This window comes from Parasteatoda tepidariorum, chromosome 10 (genome assembly GCF_982258835.1).
Source record: "Parasteatoda tepidariorum strain Cologne lab strain chromosome 10, Ptep-v5.0, whole genome shotgun sequence".
In the NCBI taxonomy this organism is placed as follows: Eukaryota; Metazoa; Arthropoda; class Arachnida; order Araneae; family Theridiidae; genus Parasteatoda; species Parasteatoda tepidariorum.
Window position 1 is genome coordinate 4,114,439 of NC_141764.1, and position 25,429 is coordinate 4,139,867.

General features: G+C 28.2%; 1 protein-coding gene across 5 annotated transcripts in view; it reads left to right on the top strand.

Annotated features, from left to right (window-relative positions):
- The window catches only part of LOC147802086 (suppressor of hairless protein-like), a 47,864-nt gene that overhangs the window by 14,593 nt on the left and 7,842 nt on the right, over positions 1-25,429 (top strand). For 2 of the 5 annotated variants that reach the window (XM_087153753.1, XM_087153754.1), the window contains exons 6-13: positions 6,330-6,402; positions 6,955-7,131; positions 16,897-17,014; positions 17,631-17,702; positions 18,851-19,068; positions 20,223-20,352; positions 20,607-20,740; positions 24,780-24,887. Coding sequence is in view for 3 of the 5 variants with exons in the window: in XM_087153755.1 (XP_087009881.1) it covers positions 16,916-17,014; positions 17,631-17,702; positions 20,607-20,642 (207 nt within the window). In the remaining 2 variants the exon portion in view is untranslated. Of the gene's footprint in view, positions 1-6,329; positions 6,403-6,423; positions 6,618-6,954; positions 7,132-16,896; positions 17,015-17,630; positions 17,703-18,850; positions 19,069-20,222; positions 20,353-20,606; positions 20,741-24,779; positions 24,888-25,429 lie in introns of those variants that run through there. The other 3 variants (XM_087153755.1, XM_087153756.1, XM_087153757.1) reach the window with 2 other exon arrangements.

The window sequence follows — 25,429 nt, forward strand, 5'->3', positions numbered from 1 at the left end:
TTGACACATTATGCACGTGCTTCTGATCTGTGTTGTGACCTTTCATGTCAGCTTGAAATTTTCATGTTAAATATGCTAAATGCAGTAATAATTGATTGCTGACTAATGGGACCAAGCATATATTTCATATAAAGCCATATTTCACCCTAAGTGATTTCGCATTAGTGAGGTTTGACTGTATTTCTTTTTTTTTTCATATGAAAAAACTTTGATATTTTTACCTTTTTCATTCATAGGGAAAATGATAAATACAAAGGAATAAAAGATATTGTAATTAACATATTTACAACTAATTTCGTAACTGCCCATGGAAATTCTCTTAAGTTCTACTTTAAAACAGAGAATTCCTTTTTTGATTCTAGTTACTGTTTTACCCTCTGCCAGACAATGTATTCGTCATGATGTCTTATTGTAATTGTCGCTTAACTTGATGGTATTTCTTGATTTTATACACTGAGTAACAAAAATATATCATAACTGGCTTTATATATTTACTTATGTATTATATTAAAAACTTATTTTTATTAGTCTGAACTTATTAGTCAGAACAATTTCAAGAAGATTTGTTCCTGACACTGCTGCACCTACCCCATCACTTAGTGCTAGAAAATGGCTGAATAGAAAAAAACAGAAATCTATTCTGATATCTATGAAATTAAAGTAATAGTCATTGTATGTTTCGTTGTAACTCTAGATATAAAAAAATTTTTAAAATGCGTAGCTGTCAGCTTTCATGAAAAGATTGGAGAATTCAAATTTTTTTTGAAAATATTACTTCATATACTATGTTACATTTTAATTCAGTTGAATTTTAGTAAATGTTTTGACTGTGATTTTTTTTATTTAATCCAGCATTCAGATAAATTTTTGAAGCAACAGATTTAAAATTCCACTTAGTGCTGTTGGAATTTTAATATTGTCAGAATTGTGGTTTACTTTGAAACATTTTTGAACTCATTTTTGGTTTACTTTGAAATAACAAGGAAAAGCCTCTATCTACTCCAAAATGTTTCTTTTTATGTCATATATATATATATATTTTTAGTTTTGTGGAGAGAAAAAAGCATAAAATTTGCAAAAGTAAACTCCTTGAATTATACTTATATATAGGTATTTTGTGTGAAAAAATATACGAAGGTTGTAAATTAAATAGTGGCAACTTAACCTTGAAACTCACAGAAAGGTCGAGCATGCACAAATAGGCTATGAGAGCGATGAGGCGACGCTGTTGTCGATGTGTAGAGTGCAAAATACAGTCGATCTGCTTAGAAGGGTAGTTGTTGTGTGTCGTTAAAGTGAGGAGTTTCGTTTCCATCGCTCTAAAGCATGTTTTCAAAAGGCTTAATGACGAAAAAGACGAGATGCTTGAACCCATCGTGCTACTGTCCAATACAGTAAAGAATTTGCGGCACAAGCTTCCACTTATCCTCAATAGCATTCTGATGCATTTTTGCCATGGGCAACCTCGATTTTAAGTGATGACAGCTGATCTCCTTTTTAAAACATGCTTTAGAGCGATGGAAACGAAACTCTTCACTTTAACAACACACAACAACTACCCTTCTAAGCAGATCGACGGTATTTTGCACTCTACACATCGACAACAGCGCCACCTCACCACTCCCATATCCTATTTGCGCATGCCAGCCCTTCTGTGAGTTTCAAGGTTAAGTTGCCACTATTTAATTTACAACCCTCGTAAATTTTTCAAAACACATGAAACATTTTTAAACAAGTCTATATATCATAATCTTTATATATCTTCAATTTCATTGAAAATATTTAGAGACATCACTATTGGCTAAAATATATCTAGATTCATAATTGTAAATATTTTATAATTTTAAAAATATATTTCAAACTGTTTCAAAGTACTCAGTCACTTTTTCAATGATAATATAATAATAATTAAAATAGAAAACTAATGAACTTTTCTGGAATACAATTAATTAACTTTTAAAACAAAACGTATATGTAAATAGCATGTTGATTTCTCTCTGTTTATTAGTTATGGATTAAAAACATGTGTAATGAAATATTCTTGCTGCATTTTATATTTTTTTAAGTGTTAAAATTTATGTATTATTTAAAAAGTTGTACTATTTTTTAAATTTTTTTTTTATCAGAAATATTTATTTATGAAAAAAAAAGGTTTAAACATGGTAAGATATGCACTAAAAAAATATGTATACTGTTTTAATATGTATGTATACTGTTTTTAATTTTTATTCAATTTTCGGCTGCTTTAAAATCAGTTCATGTTTTTCGCTAAAATGTTTAGTAACAATGTAAAGTTAATTCCTAATAACAGGTTTGGCTGGAAGTAATTTTGTGTCATTCATCATAAAATTAAATATAACACATTTCTTGGTCTAGTAGCGAAATATAAAAACTTCTAATAATTTTTTCAATGTTTTTACCAAATTTCTTTATTTACTCTTTTTTTTATATATACTTGAAAAAAATTGCAAATCTTAATTCTTTTATTTATTGGTTTAAAGAAAGCCAACTAATTGACACTGTCACTGGCAGTATATGTACATTGATGATGCACAATCATACTATTTTGTTTAAAGAGTGAGAACCCTGAAAAATTACAAGTTTAAATTGAAGCTAAATTATTTGTAACATTTATAAGGAGCCAAAATAAAGAAAAATAGGTAAAAACACTGATACAAACCATGTTCTGTGTTACTTAAAAAGAAAGCCAGTCGACACTATTTTACGTTTGAATGAACAAGATATAAGCTGGCTATAATTTAGTTTTTGAAAAACTCTCACCATGTTGGTGTAAGTATTAGTTTCAAATTCAGGGGAAAATTTCCATGTAGGTATGTCAGTATCTACCACAAAATAATCAAGTTTTGGCTCTTTTCCAAACATGCAAGAAAGTAAAAACTTTTTTGAAGGGAACCAATTCTAAGGGTATAACTTTTAAATTTTCGAGTTTCAAATCCCCTTTTGAATTGAAGTTCATGTGTATAGATATCAATACAGAATTACCTTCCTAATTGATTTAATTTTGATGAAAATTAATTTTTTTCAACTCTGCTTCGAAAATCATGCATCATGTATACATTTCAAAAATTTTAAGTGTGTTTCTTATTATATGTTGTCGAATTATATTCTGTTATATTTTTTTAAAGATGATTTTTTATGATAAAAACATGTGATTAAAGTATTCTAAAAAAACTTTTTGTTTTATAAATTAGTGTGTTATTCAAGCTGGTAAAAAATTAAAAATATTTGATTTTGTTTAGTGCACTATATATCCACATATTGTAGGGCTTATAGTTTTCCTGATATTCTTCATACAAAATATTTTGCTTTCATTTTATACTTTTTGTCCTAATAATCCTGATTTTTGTGTGTGTTCGAAGCATCCCATTTTGTAAGAATACATTTGCTGACTTGTAAAAAATAGATTTGAGGAATCGAAAATTTTTGATCTAATATCTTTTTGTTTTGATGCGATCATTAATTGTGCCCTATACTGTTCAGTTCTTGCTGGAAATTGTAAAACTTTCTGTTCTAAGCAAAGTATCTTTAAAATTAAAAATAGTATATTTTGCTTTTCTTCTGCAATAAAATTTGCTTTTATTGCTCTTACGTCGAACAAATCATACTTTGTTTTTATTTTTTTACCTTTTTAAAAATAATCTGGTTTATGTATGATGTTCCAAAATATTTCTTAATTTTTTTAAAAATAATAAATTTTTTGATTTTTTCATTGGTGCAATACAAAGCCTGGGTATTACTTTGATTAAAGTTTCCTTAAAATCAAATGCGGCTCATTGTCTTAAAAAAACAAGAGGTGAAGATTGTATTTCACAGAAGAAAAAAAAGAGTTGCACTTTCTGTATAATTTGATGTTTTAGAGAAAGGCACCATTTTGTGGCATCCACTTCAGAACTGATCAGAAATTCTTCAAGTTAGATACTTTTGAACTATCGACTATGAACATATAAAGTGCTGTTAAAAGTATATTACAACTCCCCCCCCCACTAAGACCAGTGCGTTTGACTACACTAAATAGCTACAAAAGGTGGCGCATGTATCTTTTATGAAACAACTATAAATAAATAGTTGTCACTATAAAAGTTCCTATGCTTGTACTTGCATGTAGTAATTCTTATTCCTTATAGTGAAAGCGGATTTTATATTTGCAATATTTTGTAATTTTAAAATTTTGTCTCTGCCATATCTTAATAGTAACCGAATTTGAGCATCTTTTGTAGCAGCACTGTTTAAAAAGCAATGGCAGAAACAGAAAGCACATTTCCATAACTAAGAAATTCAATAACACTTTGACTCTTTATCACAGAGGAATTCATTGTATCAGCAAAACAATGAGTCACATTGAAAGAAACATGGGGAAAGATAACCAACATTGTCAGAGCTATCACTTTTCACTTACGATCGACGAAAAATTCTTACACAAGCTTGCGGTCGTTGATGTTATAGTAAGGAGAAGTGCTTATTTTCCACATTTGAAAATCAGGAACAATGCTCCCCATTGCAAGTGCAGACATCAATCCATCAGGAAACATTGTGCATGTCTCAGTAAATTACAATTTTTAATGCATTGAAAAATGATCCAGACATCAGATTGGAGAAGATATCACAACATTGAAGTTTTTCAGTGCATCCTTGTATAGCCCTTTTCTAGTAAAAAGGTTTGTAACCACATGGGGTTAAGTTGGGATAGTTAGGAGATAGCCTTTAGTGGAAATTTTTTTTTCCTAATCAAATTTAGTTTCATGCTTTCTTTTCTAAAAGTAAAAATATATATTGATGTATTTTATAAAAAAAATATGTTTCACGGATAGATGTTCTTAGAGTTGTATTGAACATTCAGTTTCAGATTAAAATAAGTTGCTGAACCATCTTACTCACAGGGTTATAATAAAGGAAATTTAAACCATCTGTTGAATTTTACTTTTGATGTTTGAGAAGGTAAGGTAAGCGATCTGGTTCTAGATATAATAAAAATAAGGGATTAAAACATCCAAAATGTAATAAGGAACTCTTGTTGTAAGTCTTCTAATATGATTTTTCAGTAAGAAATTTTCTTGTGTATATTTGAAACAATTTTGAACGAAAAATTCAAAACCAGCAATTTCCATTTAACTACTTCCTGTTCATTTTTTGCTTAGTATTTTAAACTGGGATTTTGAATTTTACTTACACATCTAAAAATAATTAAAACTATTGGTTCAAACAATTTTATTTTAAATCAGATTTGAAAGAAAAATTCAAAATCTGTGATTTCCATTTACAAGTTATGTAATTCTGAGGTGCTTTGGTGGTATTGTTTTTTTACTTCCTCCTTTAAACTTCAGTTTAGTACTGTATAGCCAATTTTGATTCTATCATCAAATAACAATTATCAATGATTTTTTTTTTATTATTGTTAATACTTATTACTTTTTTTATTTTATAATATAAAATATGATATTACCATTTTATATTTTGAATTGGGTATAATATAAAAAAAATTCTATTCTGGGTATAATATAAAAAGATTATTCTATAGAATCCATATTTTTTTTAAAAATATGGATTCTATAGAATGATGTCCGTTAAATTTAATTGGTTTGATGTCTCACGTTGTCAGAAGAGAAAAAAAACTTTTAATTTAATTAATAAACTGAGTTTTAAATATATGTTTACTTAAAACATTGAGTTACTTAGATGAAACAACAAAATCAATTATTACAAAGCGAACTTTTCCATTTAATATAATATAATCTGGCGAGCAGCTATTTAAAAGATTGAACATTCCGTTTGTTTATTGGTGGCTTGATGTCAGGCTCGCAGAAAATGCCGTTCACTGGTTAAATTTAGTAGGAATAACACAACCTGTGACGTAGGCGATAGTAATCCCAATTGACCAAGGTGAATGGAATGGGTCCATTTGAAAAAATTCACTTATTTCCAAAGTTTTTTTTTTTTTTACACAATTTTTTTGTTGAATCTTTACAGTTTAAAATTTACTGTCTTGTCTTTTATCAAAATAAAATCAGGTTTAGTAATAATTGAAATTTTAATTCAAATTGACTTAATTTTTATTTATTACAAATCAATTTTTTATTTACATCTGTTAGTAGTACGCTTCACATTGCTGTACCACAATAATAGCGTTTCTAGATAGCATGTCTGGCCTACCGAGAATTTTTTTAAAAATACAAGTTACTCTCAACGTGTTAATAACAGTTGTCAGCTTTTAAGCTTCATCTAACAAATTTTATTTGTTTCAATGAATTTCATTCTGGTCCGGACTTGTACCCTGATTACTGATTTTTATAATAGTATTTTCTTTTTTCCAGACTTAAATTTTTATTGGCTACACTTTGGTTGAAGATTTTGACTAGGATTATTAAAGTGTGTATTAATTAGAAGGTAAGCTGTAGAACACCATGTGTGCTTTTTTAAATTTTTTATTATGTATGAAAGTAAGGAAACTTTATTTAAAATTTCTGTTACCAATTCGTTGCAAGGGATAATGAAGATTATTCTATGTACCAAAACAATCCAGATAAGCTTGTAGAGTGGTCATTGATTGAAGAAATAGTATGTGCAGATTTTCTGTGAGATAGTCTGTGACATTGGGAAAAGTAATTTTTTTATTTTATTACAGCACATAAATGTATAGTTTTATGTAATTTATATTACATCGAGTAGCCTGCACAAGAAATATTTTCTTAGTTAATTATAGTTAATTTTTTTTACTAATAACTTCATAAGAAGTTGAAAATTTTGTTTTAAGATATAATTTAATTGTTGTTATGCATCAACAAAGTGCTCAAAAATTTTATCTCTTAATTTAAAATAATATTGTTTAGGTTTTAATTAAAAAGTAACATAATAGATAAAAAAAATTTTTTAAACAATTGAAAATTTCTGCAATAATTTTTATCCTTGTACATATCTCAGAATTTTGTATTTCTTCAGCGTTTAACATGTCATGATGCCATCTTGCCCAATTTGTCTTCACATTTCAACTGCTGCAAAGATGTGTGGACATGTTTATTGCTCTCCCGGCATTCTACATTATTTTGCTTTAACTGATAAATCTTGGCAAAAATGTCCTATTTGTTTTGAAGCAGTGCATAAAATTGATTTAAAAAGGTAATTTTATTTATTTATTTATTATATTGTGAACTTGACAGTTTCTTGATGGTGATTTGAAATTTCAACTAAATATAAATAAAGAATAATTCAATTTGTTACTTTAAATGGTTATTATCTGTTTTTATCATTTATTATCTGTTTTTAGGCATATTATTTAATTACTGAAGTATTGTTTCTCATCTTATTTAAATATATATATATATATATATATATATATATATATATATATATATATGTAAAATGATGCAGTCGGACCGAGCAGGGAAACAGACACAGGATTTTAATTAAATCAGAGTAAGTTTTATTTGATCATTCTTAGTTGAGTGGGAGCGAAAAAGTGATGTTTACTCCATCAGCAAACAGTCTTTCTGGTAGGGAAAATCTTGCAAAAAATCCTAAAATGTCTCTATTTAGGGAAAAGAGGGAAAACTCAGAAATTACTATTGGTTAATTAAATATATCACGCGATTCTCACAAGGCTTAAAAGGAAAAATATCTTTATTTAAATTTATGTATAGTTGGCTAAAAATAGATTTAGAAACAGGATGTGGTTTCTTTAAAAGTATCATAAAGTGCTTCGATTCGAAGAATTAAGTAGTAATAAATTAGGAGTTGTTTTATAACGAAGAAACTAACATAAAAAGATTAATTGAAGCTTTTTATGTTACATCCCCCCTCGCCGAAAATTTTTTAACTACTATCAAAAATTTTTCAATTATCTTTTTGCAAAACTTTCCCTATGATGACACAATTAAAATAAAAAAAAATCAAATTGCACTTTTAACAATATTTCCAAGTAATATGAATTATAAAAAATACATATAAGTACACAATATAAAAAAAATTCATGAAAGTCTCGAGGAAAAAAAAATTGAAGTAGCGCTACCATCAAAATGAAGTGTTAGATCTTCATTTTCAACAGTTTTTTGTGATTTCAGTTTTTTCAGTCCTTTTTGAAAATCACTGTAAATAAATTTATTACTCATACTAACACAATTAAAATAAACTTTTCACTATAAGAAAATTTTTTAAAAATTTTCTAAAAATGCAAATATTAAAAATATGAAAATACAAGTGATATGAGATATACAAATACAAATTGACACTTTTTCCAAAAAAAAATTTTTCTTCAGGATTTGTACATCTTGAAAATAAAATGTATAAAAAAATTTTGACACAATGGTCTTTAATCTGAAATTTAGGATTTCAGTGTTGTTAGGGGAAAATTTTTGCTGGATTAGGGGCTGTATTCCCCAAAAGGAGGAAAACAGTCCCTAGTCTCAACAATGATGTACTGGAAGATCCTAGTTTCAATAGATGCTTAAGTTTAAATTTTTTTGGTTTTCACCACAGAGAGAAACTACAATCGCCCCATATCCTTTTAGATTGGGTAAACATTGAACTTGAAGAAAAAAATTTGAAAGGTCGGATCTTCCAGAAAAAAGGGGACCACATGTTCATTGAACCATGTGTAATGTTGTCATATTCGGTGTTTTTAATTTATTTTAACAATGAAAAATCATTAAATTTAATATAAAATATAGTCAATTCCATTTAAATAATTACATGTTTTTTATTCGTGACATAATTTCAGTTTGTCAGGTGGGTGGTACCTTCGCAATTTTGATATATGAACTATTTCTGTATTTTCTTTATTATGAATATTCTTTTTATTTATTTTATAATTAACATCAGAAATTTTTTCAAGAATTATATATGGACCGGAAAAAGTGGGGGTAAGTTTCCTAGTATTGGGGTATTTAAAATCTTCATACATTACAGTATCATTTGGGGAAAATTCAATATGAGTGAATCTTGCATCATAATAAATTTTATTTTTTTCATGATATTGTTTAGTTCTTTCAACTGCAATTTTCCTTGCTTTTTCTATTGGTGGAAAAATTTCTTCAGATAAAGGATGATTAAATGGGAGAGTGCCAAACATTAAATAAGCTGGGGGAAATTTAGTTACTGAATGTGGAGTTAAATTATATTCTTCAGTTACTTCTTTTAATAATTTAGGCCAAGGAATTTTTTTAGAAGAATCATTAATTTTACATTTTAAACGTGTTACAATGGTTTGTCCTAAACGTTCAACTTTTCCATTAGTTTCAGGTCTATGGGCTGTAGTTAACAATTGTTTGATTTTGCTATGTTTAAGAAATTTTTTAAAGTGGGAAGAAGTAAACGCGGCATTTCTATCACTCAAAATACTTTTAGGGGTTTGAATTTGAAAAATTTGGTGCAAAAAATTAACATAGGTTTCTGTAGTTATTGATTTCGATGCAAAAGACCACATATATCGAGTGTGATGATCAATTACTAAAGTTAAATATTTTTTGGTAGAATTGTAATAATTAAAACCACCTACACTATCGATTGCAATTATTTCAAAAGGTTTGTCAACTGGGGGCATTTCCTGAAGTAACCCAAATCTTTTCTGTCTAGGTTTTTTATTAATTTGACAAGTATGACAATGTTTGTTAAAATTTGTAATGTCCAAAGTAATATTTTCCCAATAGTAAACAGGAGTAAGTAAATTAATAGTTTTTTGAATTCCGGGATGGCCAAATTTTTTATGAGTAATTTCAAGTAATTTATGCCTTAAAGAAAATGGAACAACAATTTTGGTAAAACCCTTTTTACGTATACACAAAACATTATCTATTTTAATAAAATTTCCAGTTAAATTATCATTTTGTTGGGCTTCGCGAATTTCATCTAATTGCAAAAGATGTGAAAAATGACTTACATTATTTAAATCAACATTACTATTGTTTTCAATATTGTCAGGAATATCTCGGGATAACATGTCAGCTTCAAAGTTTAAGGTGCCTTTTGTGTATTTTATATCATAATCATACATACTTAATAGTAAAGACCATCGGAACAATCTACCTTTCAGATTTTTAACATTTTTTAACCAAACTAAAGCCGCATGATCTGTATGTATGGTAAATTTATTTCCAAATAAATAATGATAAAATTTGTTTAATGCATCAACAATAGCAAGACATTCCAGTTCTGTGATAGCATAATTTTTCTCATAGTCTCTAAGAGAACGAGAATGGAATGCTATTGGATGTAAGACACCTGAAACATCTGGCTGTTTCAAAATTGCTCCAACACCACTTTGACTTGCATCAACAAAAATATGACATGGTAACTTAGGGTTAAATATTTTCAAAATTGGTTTACAAACTAAAGCATTTTTTAAAAATTCGAATGCTTCTTGACATTTGGGAGTCCAACACCAGGGTGTATTTTTCTTTAAGAGATTATTTAAAGGTGCTCTAAGTTTAGCATAATTATTTATAAATTTATTATACACATTTATTGAACCTAAAAATCGTTGAAGAGATTTAACATTAGTTGGAGGTTTCAAGTTTTTAATTGCTTCAATGTTATTGTTATCAGGAGTTACTACACCATTAGATATTTCGTATCCCAAAAATTGAATTTTAGTTTGCAAAAAAGAACATTTAGAAGCTTTTAATTTTAAGTTTTCAAATCTACATATTTCAAAAATTTCCTTTAGATGATTTAAATGTTCTTCAAAATTATTAGAATAAATTATGATATCATCAAAATAGTTAGCTGCAAATGAAACTTTATATTTAGTGAGTATTCTACGTATTGTTCTTTGAAAAATACTAGGGGCGTTCTTCCACCCAAATGGCAATCTTAACCATTCGTATAACCCACTATTGGTGACAAAAGCAAGTTTTTCCGTGTCTTCAGGGTTGATTGGAATTTGCCAATGACCACTTACCATATCTAGTCTACTAAAATAAACACTGTTCCCTAATTTATCTATAAGAGTTTCTATAAGAGGTAATGGTTCTGCATCCGATTTAGTAATTTGATTTAATTTTCTGAAGTCTATACACAATCTACTTTTTTTATTTTCATCTTTTTTATAAGCTAAAGTTACTGGAGCAGAATAGGGAGAAGAACTTTCTTTAATTATATTATGCTTTAACAATTCTTCAATTTGTTTATCTATTTCCTCTTGTTGTTTTGGGGAAGTTTTGTATGCTCGTAAGGATACTGGTAAGTCTGATGTTAATCTTACCCTTTGAGGTTCAATTCTTATTGTCCCTACATCATATTTATCTTTAGCAAAAATATCTGAAAAATCTTCTAAAATTTCCTGAAGTTGGAAATTTTTTTCATCATCTTGAATTTGCATAATTCCATCAACATGGTTTTGACAATGTTGCGCACCATTATCACATTTAGTCTCAAGAACATTTGAAAACTCAAGATTATTTTCAGTTTTGCTATTTAAATCTTTATTTTTAAGTCTACTTTTTGTTTTATTTTTCTTAGAATTCTCTTTGTTTACATTTTTATTTTTGTTTATTTTCACGTCCAAAATCTTATTTTCCATAACAACTTCTTCCTTTTGTTTATTATTATTTGATTTAACATTTTTTCTCTTATTTCTATTTTTCTTATTTTTATTCTTAGCTTTATTTTCTCTATTGGTATTTTTGTTGCAATCATTAACCTGGATTTCAGGAGAAATGTGTAAAGACAAGTTGCTTTTATAATCCGAAAAAGTGATCAGTTTTCTCTGATTTTGCATGACAACTTGTTTATCACAATCTATCACAAATTTAAACCCATTACATTCCTTTAAACCCAATATGGCATAAGGTAGATCAGTATTTAAAATATAAAATTCCACTGACCTAGCTATTTTTCCAATTTTTAAATTTAAAGTACAAGTTTGGTCAAGTTGCAAAATGCCTTTTGTTTGTTTTACATTAACAAAGTTCTTTCTTTCTTTTTGGACATTAAGTTTTTCAAAAAGTTCAGTTGGGATGATATTTAAAGTACTACCTGTATCAATATTTAACAAGATAGTTTTATTTGTCAAAATCGGGTATTTGTCACTTTCATAGTTTTCATTTTTATTTTGTATGTATCCGGATACAATTAATTGTCAATTTTTTGGTTGGTCACTTTCTTGTTTATGCTGAGTTTGATTCTCAGCCATAAAAGAATTAGGTTTGTTTACACAATTTTGGCCCCAATGATAAGCATTGGTTATACCGAGCTTATCACAGTATTTACATGGCTTAGGAGGCAACTCCTGTGAAGCCTGGGCAAAATGACTAGTTTGTTGTTTATTTCTTTGAAACTTTTCATTTTGAATTCTAGGTCTAAATTGGGATTGTTGGTTATAATTTTGACTAGGCCGGGGAAAATTTTGATTTTGTCGAGGATTATAATTTGGATTACTTGAGTTGTTAAAGAATGGCCGCCTTGGTACCCAGCCTTGATATTGTGGTCTATACCCATTAAATTTAGACTCAGGTAATTTTTTAGTTTCAGTTTGGGGTAAGACCGTAGGTACATCGTGAATTATTTTCGAAACAATAGTGAGCCATTCAATTGGGGTTTTAGGTTCTTTTAAAACCAAAAGTGTTCTGATTTGGTGGGGCAAACCAATAGATAGACCCTCAATTATATGTTCATTACTTAAATTTATTTTTCGACCCAACTCTACCTTTTCGGTAAAATACGAATTTAGGTCTTTAGCTTGGCCCGAAAATTTTAAATTTTGAAAATCGTTAAAGCCAAATGGAGGTGAAAAATAATGCTCTCTAAAAATTTCCACTATTTCTTGATATGAATTACAATTAAGACAGTTATTAAAATACAATTTTAAAGCTGAACCCTTAATAAATTTTTGAAAATTTCTAACTTTCCATTCGTCATTACATTTAGCATCTAGAGTTTGTTTTTCGAAGTGTTTGAGCCAGGATGTGAATTGAACACCAATGTCAGGCTCAAAGACTAGTATGTCTGGTTTATCCTGTACACTTTGATCCATACTTAATTTTAGTAAATTATCACTCAATTCTTTTTCAGAATTATCTGTATTGCTTTTGGCAGTTTTATCCATTTTAAATTTGTAATTTTTGCCACTCCGTAAGGGCATTCAAATAACCAAAATAAATTTTAACAATTAAATATAGCATTTAGAAGTAAATTAAATCTCATAGTTGCTTATTTATCGTTACCTTACGATAAACACTAAAGCAAAATTTTAAAAAAAATATTCAATTGATCATATATTACAACACATAATATAATCAAAACGAAACTAAATATCCTTTAACATTTTTATGCTAATAATATTAAATCAATTTAATAATATAATATTCCTCGAAGAATAAGTAAATTTCAATAATTATAAGTTTTTGAAAATGCATAAATAAACAATCAAAATAAGAACAATGAATAAAAATTAATAATCATGAAAAATTCATAATCATAAAAATTAATAATCATCACAATGAAATATCAAGAATGAGAAAAAAAAATTTCCGAATATAACCAAAATCTATTATTATTTTCGCTGTTCAAACACCACATATTTTGATAATCAAAAAATATTTGTAAATTATTATAAGCACGGATCGAAGTAAAAGCACGGATCGAAGTAAATTTTCATTATATGAATACCATTGAAGAATTTTCCATCGAGGATTATCACTAAATACTGGGAATCACTGCGCGAATCACTGTATTATCACTAAACTGTACACCCGAACAGAATCGTAGCCATTAAGATGAACTTCTGGAAATGTAGAATCGCTGTCACTTTGAAATAAGCAGGAACTCACAAATATGGAACAGATGGTCTTTAGAGGCATGGAATTCTCGAAAAGGGTAAACGAAACATTTTTTTTTTCTTTCTTAATGTTTTCTCCATAGTCGCACCATTCCAAGAGTAAACACGAGAAGAGTTAGTAGAAAAGGGGAATAAACCATCTTCTTCGTTAAGATGAGTCACTGACTAACGCCGAAATTGATAAATTTGCAGACTATGCTTTCAAGGTTCATCCAAATCCAATTAATTTCGCAGCATTGGCAATGAACTGCTAAGCATTCTCTGTGAAGTCTTCGATCCGTTCGTTAAAAGGCTCAAATCTTCCATCATAGTAGAAGTGTGTTCTTTTAGTTAATTTTTTATTTTTATATTTTGAAGAAGCATTTAATATTATCCTGCGCCCGTTTCATCAGTTCTTAAAATCCTGCTCGGCTTATAAAATGATGCAGTCGGACCGAGCAGGGAAACAGACACAGGATTTTAATTAAATCAGAGTAAGTTTTATTTGATCATTCTTAGTTGAGTGGGAGCGAAAAAGTGATGTTTACTCCATCAGCAAACAGTCTTTCTGGTAGGGAAAATCTTGCAAAAAATCCTAAAATGTCTCTATTTAGGGAAAAGAGGGAAAACTCAGAAATTACTATTGGTTAATAAAATATATCACGCGATTCTCACAAGGCTTAAAAGGAAAAATATCTTTATTTAAATTTATGTATAGTTGGCTAAAAATAGATTTAGAAACAGGATGTGGTTTCTTTAAAAGTATCATAAAGTGCTTCGATTCGAAGAATTAAGTAGTAATAAATTAGGAGTTGTTTTATAACGAAGAAACTAACATAAAAAGATTAATTGAAGCTTTTTATGTTACATATATATATATATATATATATATATATATATATATATATATATATAATTCAATGAGTGAAAGTAAAGTTAGTTATATGTTTCCAGTCTTTTGGTGGATTTTATTTATTTTTTCTCTTATAAAAAAAAGTGAGTTAAGACAAGCAAAAAATTTAAGATAACAATAATTTGTCATTTTTCTTTATATTTCACAACATGTGTTACTGTCTGTATGTATATCTATCCATCTATCTATCTGTGTGTGTTTATATATATATATATATAATATAAAAACTATTTGTTGGTATTCTTGTTTAAGAAAATGTTTATAAGACTCTTTGCTTCTTATTTCCTACACGGTGAGGGCTTTATTATGTAATAATAAAATATTAATGATTAAATTAAATAAAGTGAGATTATTTCCTATAATTATATATTTTTTAGCAATCATAAGACTTCAGTATATTTATATTTTTAAAGTATAAAGATTTGTATCTAATTTTTTCTACCCTTTTAAAACTTGGATACCTCCATTCTGTTTTAAAATTTTCAATTTTTACCACATTTACCCCTGTTGAAAGTAAAGACAATTTTAGAAGTCAGAAATTAAAAGTGCTAAGCACATTTTTGTTGCTTTAAATAAACTTTTACTTCTGAAATCTTAAATTCTTAGTTCTTGTCTTATGATAGCTAATTATTTTTAACATATAATATAGCTGTTGGAATGCCTTTGCTTTTTCCTTTATCTTTCAAGGACACAAGTTTAAAGGTATTAAAAAAAATTGAAAATAATTTTTAAAATTTATTCTTTGTGTTTTTTTTTAAACAGTGTTTCCATAAAACTATGCAAGTTCTGTAACTGTTGGAGATGAAATTAAATTATGCTTACTGAAAAGATAGAAAGGATCACTGGTTTCTTTACCAGTATCTATTGAAAATGCTCATACAGCTATATTTACTGTCAATGACGATATGTATTTTTTTTTATAAATATTTTTTTACAACAATTTGTTACAATTTAATGTATTTGTTACAATATAATATATTTGTTACAATAATGTTTTACATTTGGTGTTGGGTAATTTTTAATTCTTGCCCTTTTTGATTAGTTATCAACAATCAATTGTATATTTTTTTTTTAAAAAAAACTGAACAACTTGTGCAGGAGGGACGGAGACATGCGGCTGAAATTGGCCTGCTGCGACTTATGTCATTACACAAGTAATTATGAATATGAAATCAGTATGAAAACGCTCATTGAACTAGTATTTATAAATATCTTCATGCGTAGAAAAAAAAAACTTCGTTAATGGATTGAAAAAGACTGAGAAACTTCTGAGTCACCCCCGCCTCCATCATAAATTCAGTTCGTTATTAGAAAAAGAGAGATGCATTAAAAAGTAAAAATGATCATTGAATAAAAATAAAATATTAATTGCATATTTTTAAAAAAAAATAAACATTCTATTTTAATATTTTTTAATAATGACTATTATTTCTTAACAATTAATATTATTTCTTAATATTATATCTTTGCAAAATAATGGTTAAAAATGATGAACGGCTGCATTGAATGTAAAAAGAAAACCAGGATTTGCGCAATTAAACGAAGGCATGTTTACATAAGTCAGAGAGATTCTCCATCACTTCAGGATTCATCATGTCAGCGACAGGATGAGTCATGATAAAAGAAACACAGGGGAAAATAATAATCATTGCCACAACTATCACTGTTCACTTGCAATCGAAAATTGCTCTTTATGCAAACTTGCAGTCATAGATGCCATGATTGGGAAAAGTGATCTTCGCCAAACTTGTTACCATCGATGTACTATTGTAAGCAGTCAATAAAAGTTTTTCCTCTACTGTTTTTCAAGTTTTTACTGTTTTTTAAGCCTCTACTGGTTTCTTGCATACAACAATGACCCCCCCCCCCTTCAAGAGCGTTGTACTCATTGATTAGAGGAAATCATGCTGTCTACACAAATGTGTTGCTACAAACCTTTAGTAGAAATGACAAAATAGCTCTTCTAAGCTTTGTTTTGTAATTTAAGCTGCAGATTTTCTGTCCAGTCCAGGGGCTCAACGCTTGATGGGTGTTAAATTTTATTAATTTCCCCTTGTCTCCAAATTTTATTATATTTTAAAAATCTCCCTAAAGTTAGAAAAATGTCTGAAAAAACCCTTAGCATAAAAGACTTTTTTTTCTTATCTCATTATTTGCTTAAGAATATATGTGTGTAATGTAAACTATTAAATAATAATATTTAATTAAGAGAATGTTCTAGGTGATTCCAGAAATTACTTATGGCTGGTCAGAAGGAAGTCTTTTCCGTCATTGAAAGAGAGAGAGCTGCTTATGAAATGGACACTCCAGAGGCTTGCTTTATGGAATCTGCCTTTACGGTAAGGTCAAAGTTATGCCAATAATTCAATTATTTTCAACTTATCTGATTTGTTGTTTTTAGTTTAATTTTTAAAATTTATACCTTTGATATTAATATTTCTTGTATTTTTTATGAACTGTAACTGTTAAAAATAATTAATGTTTGAAAAGTTAATGTATTAATGAAAATATTTGAACTGAATATTGTCTCTTGATAAAATCTCATTGAATAATATAATATTTTACTGAGTGTTCACTATCCTTATATTACTTATACATAAAATAAATTTGAAAGAATTTTCATAAAAACATGGATCATATTTCACTTCATGCTTAATATCTTTATTAAGTGAATTTTGCTCTGATGTTAGTTACATACAATGTGTTCAGAGTTTAATACTAACACTGCCCAGAAAAAGTGAAATTTCATTAAACTTTTGTTTGTGTATAGGGAAGACCATTGTAAATTTTTTGATTAATTGATTTATTGAAAAATTTTACTGTTATTTATTTCACAAGTGTTCATTAAAAGAAGATAACTGTATCCCCACAACCTGTTGATAACATTTGTCAACTTTTATCACTTAAAAATTTAATTTGGTATTTAACATTCTGAAGTTTTTTTTTTCTTGGCAGCTACTTCATGAAAGGGATATTGCTTTAAACCAGAATGTAGATCAACTTAAGGAGCTCATTTATAGAAGCAATGTATGTGATTTTTTTAAAAAAATATATTGGAACAATGTGTTTGTCTTTTAAAAACAAAATTTTTAATTTTGTTCCTTCTTTGAATTATTTGAATATTATATTCTTGCAAACTTTATGACTTCTATAGCTATATATTACCTCGGAAACGAATTTCTTCTCTGAACCTTTCTTTTTATTATTTTCCCTTTTTTTGGTGGGCATAATTTCATAAATGCCAACTCTACTGTTTTTAACTGCCTTCCAATTTTTATTATCTCGAAAATTTTCCCCTCTTTTATTATTTATTTATATTTTTGTGAAAAAGTTTAAAAAAATCCTCTTAATTTCATCATTAATCTGTTTGCGCTCAAAAGAGAGCGCCAGTAAAACTGTCACAAGTTTCATATCAGATAACGCCTGACAGTATCTTTGCAGTTGCTCTCATTGGATGAAATACATTCATGCTTAGTTACATTTCTGCTGACACTGACTTAGTGAGAATATGCTCTTTGAAATAATTTCAAATTGAATGAAAGGAAGCAAAAGTTTGGACTTTTGTCTATATCTGTTTATATGCTTTTTATTATTATTAAGTAATAAAGATTGATTCATATAGAATAATTATTTTATTAATTTTGCAGGCTTTTAAAAAATACAAAAAAAAACCTTTTAAAATAAAAATTCTAGATTCTTTTCAAAATTTTTACTATCTTATTTGTCTATAAATTAATAATTAAATTATAGCTTCATTTTATTGATTTGAGTTTACAATGCTCGACATTCATTTCTATGATGTAAATTTTTCGGACAATTAAGCTTACATTTTTGAGTCACTTTTTTCCCCCTATAGCTGCTTGCTTTAAATAAAGCTATTTCAAGTTTTTATCTTTTTTGTAGTTTTCAAATAATATAAGAATGTAATTTATGTGGAAAAATTGTTTATTGAAATTTAATACATTATATACATATACTAAATCTTTTACTTCATATTGCTATCTTAAAATGCGATTAATATGTCTAAGGTTTTAAGAATGTAAAGTTGGTGGCATGTGCATATTTTAATTTTAGTGTCTCTAATTTTAAGCTTAAGATAATTTGTCTAAGGTTCAGATAATTTGTCTAAGGTTAAGATAATTTGTTTACATTTTGTTTAAAAATATTTTTTGCAGTTAATAATACAAAGTTCATTTAGTTCCTCAAAAACATATACGACTTAGGAAAATTAGAATTAGTTTAGGTAACTTGTTAAAATCATCTCTTTAAAAATAAAAATATTTACATTAAATTTTGTATAAGTTTCATATAATTGCATTTTGGGGTAATGTACCTGAGAGAAAACATCTTATTTCAACAAGTTCAACTGAGTCTTATGAAGAATTACATGAAAGTATGCTGTTTTTACCTATCATATAGTGTTAAATATTTGTTACTGTTAATAAAAATACGTTAATGCATATAAAAGAATTAAAATTTTAATATTTCTTTCCATTTTTTCTTAGTTTCTTATAAGATGCAAGTTAATTAATTGCACGTATGAATATTAATTTCCTACTGAAAAATAAGAAAAAGTACAAGTTCTAATATGTTTCATTGTAGACATAATTAATTGATGATTGACATTCAAGGATGGTTATTTGAAGAATTTCTGGAGAAATTGTTTCAGTTGCAGCTGCGATTCAATTTTTTAGAATCCTTTAATTCAATATCGTTTTTACATGCACACATTTTTTTGATGTATCACCAGACAGTCTAGCGGTAACAGGTTTTTGTGCAGTCCAAAAATCCAGTCATTTCATCTATTTCATGAATTGGGTAACCTCTCATTTAAGGTTTCATTTCAGATAGGAAAAATTATGAGAATATTTTGGCCTGTATTAAAATCATGCTATTCCCAGTTACAGCTTTAAAATTTTTATCTTGTGTACTTAAATTTTCAGTAGATTAAAGAAAAGTTTTCCAAACTTGCTAAATGTTTTCAGTTGACCAGTACGAAATGTTTTCAGTTAATATGTCAATAATTAAAACATGTATATGTTAATTATGAAAATTTCTATGTGTTAAAAATTAGTATAAAACAGGTTTTTTTAAAAAATTTCCGGGAAGTATTTGCTGTAAAAAAAGGTGTTAGCATTGAATATGTCATGTTTTTATTTGTTAGTAGTCTAAATGAATTAGCAAATAAAAAGCATCACCAGACATAAACCTATTGTAATCCCATTGAGAAAAATCAAAACAATCTCGTCATTCTCTGAGTTTGAAATAAATGTTATTGTGCGTAAGTTTAAAAAATGAATAAATAAAAAACTGTGGTTTTTAAATATTTGTCCTAAAATAAAAAATTGTTATGGTGAAATTTATTGTTCAGAGCAAGCTTAAATAATGAAATGACCCTATGTCTGTTATTGTACTTTATTGTCCAATTAAATAAATACAGTACTTAGCTGTGAAATGAAATTCAATGATCCATAATGAATCTCTAATTCATAGGTGAGGTTTTAACTTGTAAGTTACTGAATTGCAGTCACTCTAATTCTATTTTAGGAAGAAAAAAATATTTAAATTACTGAAAATTCCTTTAGTGTTTCAAAATGTCTGAATAGCATGGAATATGTGATGCAAGTATGAATTCTATTTCAGACTGTGAAAGAAAAGAGGTGACATTTTTCTAACGGTATTTATTTATCTATGTTGCATTATTGTACTATAAAGTTGGAATAATTTCTCTTTTATTTTCAAAGTGTGAAGAATCTTGATAAGTTTTTAAAATATATTTTCCCTTTTTTTTTTCTTTCTTGTCATTCTTATTTATTTTTTTAAGCAAACCAAAGTCATTTATTGTTATGTTTATTCTACATATAGATAGTTTGAATTGAAAGTCATCTAAAGTATTGTAACTGTTTCATTCTTTGTTTCATTTAACTTTAGCTGAAGATGGGCAACACATTTGTATTCACAACATAAATGTAAAGATGTTGTTAAAAGAATATGGCTCCTTGGAATTTGCTCCTGAGACAATTACAACTAAACTTGTTGAAGTTGAAAGAGTCACCATGACTGAAGTAAGTAATCCGCTTGTTTTAAACTTCCTTCTTCTAAGGCTTTTTCGCTGAATAAAATTTTGCACCATATTTCATGCATTCATATGGGTTCTTCGGAAAAGGTTGAGATATCTTTAACATTTTATTTTATTTTATGACCGCCGTTGAACAGTCGACCCAATTTTTGGGTTTACGACTACAAATGTTCAACGCCGTAGCCTTGTAATTTTGAACCAATCCAGAAGACAAGGAAACTTCTGTATCGGTACCCCCAGAGGTATTGATTTGTTATGGGAACATGGAGGACTTTGAGACTCGACAGATTTAACGTGCATCAGTCACCATTTACTACACGGGGAGTCTTCGACCAGCAGGGACCGTACCCACGAACTCTTGGACATGGGCCCGGCACCCCACTGTATCTTTAACATTTGCTGTTAACCTGCAAATTCGATATTGCAGAATTCGATTTTTCTTCTGTCGTCTCAAAGGAGACTATGTCTCAGTTTAAAGGTAAGCTCTATGTTGTTTTCATATTTGAGAATAACAGTCATGAAATACTTTTTGTTAATTTTATTTGCTGCAAAAGGGATACTTTAAGAATTATTTTTAATTATATTATATAATATTAAATTATTATTAGTTAGATAGCTGAAAAAATGTGCATCATATTTTGTTTTGTTTGCCATGATTTTAAACTTTTATGAAAGAAATATGTGTGGCACTTGAATAAATATTGTGGAGTACTTAAGGAAGTATTTTTAATTCTTTCATAAATATTGTGTAGCAATTTGAAATTTCAATTATTATTTTTATTGCAAAGAATTGTTTGAAAAACAATTTTATTGCTCCAAATCCGATATTGATTTGCTAGAAAGCAAACAGGATAATTTAATTTCTTTCATATCAGAATTTATTTAACTGATGAAAAAACTTATGTTAAGCTTTACTTCCTCTCCTAGACAACAATTAAGTAGTTTGCTTTGCATAAAAGCTACTTTCTTGTTGGTACAAGTTCTTCCGTTTAATTTGTATCTTTTGTTATGTTTTTTATTATTATTAATTAAGTATAAAATCTATGGCTTTAAAAATATTTTTTATTTTTCGCTTTCTTTATAAAGTAATAAAAAATCAATAGAATAAAACTAAAATTTAACTTTTATCAATCAAAAAAGGAAGAAGAAAAATATTTATTAATATATTTTGTTTTTGTAGGTGTAGTGCCTTTGCTTGCTAACTTATCTCTTTTGTTTGTATTACTACAGGGTTTCCACGGTCCTTAAAATCTTTAAAAATTGCTCAATTTTTATTTTGGAAAATAAGGGCCCTTAAACGAACTTAATTTTGATACATTGTTTTTTAAAGTCCTTAAATTTTCAGCATCAGTACAGTTCATAGGAACAATTTTTTAAATCAAAAAGTCGTTTTTTTATCGCTTAGAATTAAACCAACAATCAAGGGTAAAGCATTTTAGAGAGACAAAAAGGAATATGTGTGTGTGGGGGGGGGCTACAGGCAAGGGGAAGAAAGCATGTCCTTTCTTTAATATATTGGTTTATTCATTAATATATTCTGCCATTTGCCTAGAATGATACTCTGTAAGGAGAGTGAAGAATTCTGAATGAAAAGAATAGTGTGGACAAGGGGGATACAGCTCGTGGAAGAGATAGTGCTTTTTTGGGGTGGGGAGGGCAATTTTAAGATATCTAAGTTGAAGACCCACACTAGCCTTCAAAATTAGCTTTTATTTTTTCGTTACATGTTATTAATTATGAAAATAATTGTTATTTCCTTTTTTTTGTTATGAGAATGCACCAAATTATTTATCTTTACCCCTTTACTATATGTGTGTTCAAATACTTCTCTAAACAAGACTGTTTGTTTTTTGTAATAATTTTTTTTTAACTATCAACTCTTATTTGCATTATTTTCATCAAATTGGCATGTCAATTCCATTCCTCTTTAAAATATTTAAGTTTACTTGGTTTGACCCTAAATATCATGTTTTTAAATGAATTGTATATAAAAAGTGACTATGCTATTTGTTTAATTAAGTTTTTATCTTTTTTTAAATTTGCATTTAAAAATTATTTAATTTTTTTTAATCATTTCATTATTAAAATACTGTGCTTGGTAACCAGTTTTAATAAAAATTTATTAGGAGCCATTCAGTACCCATGCAGCAAATTTCGTCTTAAAGACATCCCAAAACGTTCCGAATGCTCCTGGAATTTACATTTGTAATATAAATTTATTAAAGTTTCTTAATTTGCTTAATTCTTTACATATTTCTATAAATTCAGTATGATCAAAATTAATCCTGTTTATGTTTTGTTGGATATATTATTGCAAATAACATTTATTTAAATTTTAAGAAAAATACACTCGATAATCTTAAATAATAGTTAAATTAATAAGAGTTTTGAATAACCTTTTACAAAATTATATAAAGTAATTGTTAATTTAAAAAATAGTATGAGCCACTCAATATTAAATTTATTTAAATTGCTTTTGCTTGCGATGACGTCCTTATCTTCTTCAGATAGAAAGTCTATGTATTTAAGTTCCAAGTATGCGCAAAACAGTCAATAAAAGCATTGCCGCTTGAAAATAGGTTACTGTATCATCTGAAACTGTTGCATTCTGTAATGAGAATGGAAGACACTTCTAATAAGCCAATAAGATATCTGGCAACAGTAACCCCATCCATTATAAAACTTGAAGAGGCATCTTTGTTACGTGGGAAACCAGAAGGTTATTCTTCTGACTCAAATGAATATGCACCAAATGATGTGTTTTGGAAAAACTATTTTGTGAAGAAAGATAATATAGATTGGGAAATATCAAATATCCTCTTTTAACAAAGCTTTTTAATGCTCTTTTGTGCATACCACATGTTGATGTTGAAAGAGGTTTTAGTGTGAACAAAAAGCTACTTGACAATGGGGCAAGTTTACATTCGCATAGTGTTAATGGTTTGAGACAAGTTGTGTCACATATTAGCAAAATAACTTTAAATAACTTTAAAGTTGATAATGATATGATTAAAGTGGCGCTTGCCGCATTTAAAAATTATTCTGCTCGATTAGAGGTTGAGAAAAAAGAATGTGAAAACACTGAAACTGAGGAAAGCAGATTGAAAGCTGCTGAAATTGATTTGCAAAAAAAATTGAAGGCTTCTCATGATCTCTTAGCCACAGCTGAAAAAAAGCATGAAAGATGGGTTAAATAATAAAGACGTGTCGATTATGGAAAGCGAACCGATCCTATTATCTGAGACTAAGTCAAGAATAGTAGAATATTTAACAGCATTGGAAGATAGCAAAAAGAAACTTAATTTGTTAATGCAGGGACCTTCAAAAAAGTGTAAAAAATAACATATGTCATTAATGAGCAAAATTAAAAATTCTTGTTATCAAATTCTTATTTTAATTCTTTTAATTAAATATGCCCCAAATCTTTGTTTCACTGCTCCAAAATTGCTTTTTTGTTGTTCCAAAGGAGCTCCAAAACCATGTTTTGCCACTTGCACTACTGATTTTGGCTTACCGTTGTTCCATAGCGTATGGAAGCGCCAATCATTTTACCTGTTTGATTAAATATTTGCAGGTACACATGTGTTTATACTGAACTGGGTTCTGTGGGAATTATTCTTGCACTCTCATTTTCAACTCTGCTGCATTTTGCAAGAGATTCTCAATGTCAGGCTTCATTTTCCACCCTCTGAAATCGAACCGAAAAATCTCCATCTCTTTATGGTGGCTAATGTAATAAAAAAAAAGAGTTTTTTTTTTGTCAGGAATTTAATCATAATCATGCAAAGTCTTTGAAAATTATTTAGCATTATGTTAATGCTAAAAATAAAAATATTTTTAATGTAAATGTAAAAATATTTTAAATATTTAAAAATGCTTAAAAATATTTTTTGAGAGCTTAAAAGGTGCTTATTTTTTGTTGTTTGCACTCACACATAAGACATCTTGTATGGATTAGCAGTTCCATTTTGTTGATGTTTATTAATTTTCTTTTCCTATTTTAAAATTATCAATATTTTTTTTAGACTTTAAAAGCCCTTAACTGTGCAAGAGAGTGTTTCTTCCTCTGAAGATGGGAGTAAAAGGGATTTCCTCTCTGTTTCATGCATTGGGAAAAATTCTTTCCTCCAAGCGTAAGTTTAGTTCATTTCATGTGGGATTCACTATTTATTGTGCTAAATAACTTTATTTAGCTTAGGTTTATTTTGCTTAGGTGACCCCTCAAAGAAGTCAAATCACAATGTACTTCCTACTCATCTGAAAATGTTTGAAAAGGATCGTCTAATCGTGATGTAAACAATTTAGAAATAAATACTGCATTTATTCAAATCTAAACTGCTGTCAAGCCACACTCCAAGTTCTCAACACGTTTTATTCCACATAAAAAATTGTGTAATCCAGCAAACCGAAGACTCTCCATGTAGTAAATGGTGACTGGTGCATGTTTAATCTGCCGGGTCACAACATCCTCCATGTCCCCATAACATTTTATGCCTCTGGGAGTACTGGATAGGAGATTGATCGTTCTCTGGTTTAGGTCAAAATTATAATCTGTGAATGAATGAAAGATTATAGGAATGGATCCGCTTTAAATAGATGTGACGTATGGGTGTGGCAGAAGTCGAATTCTTGGGCATAGATGGCGCCAATGGAAACATAAACAAGAAAAATCTCA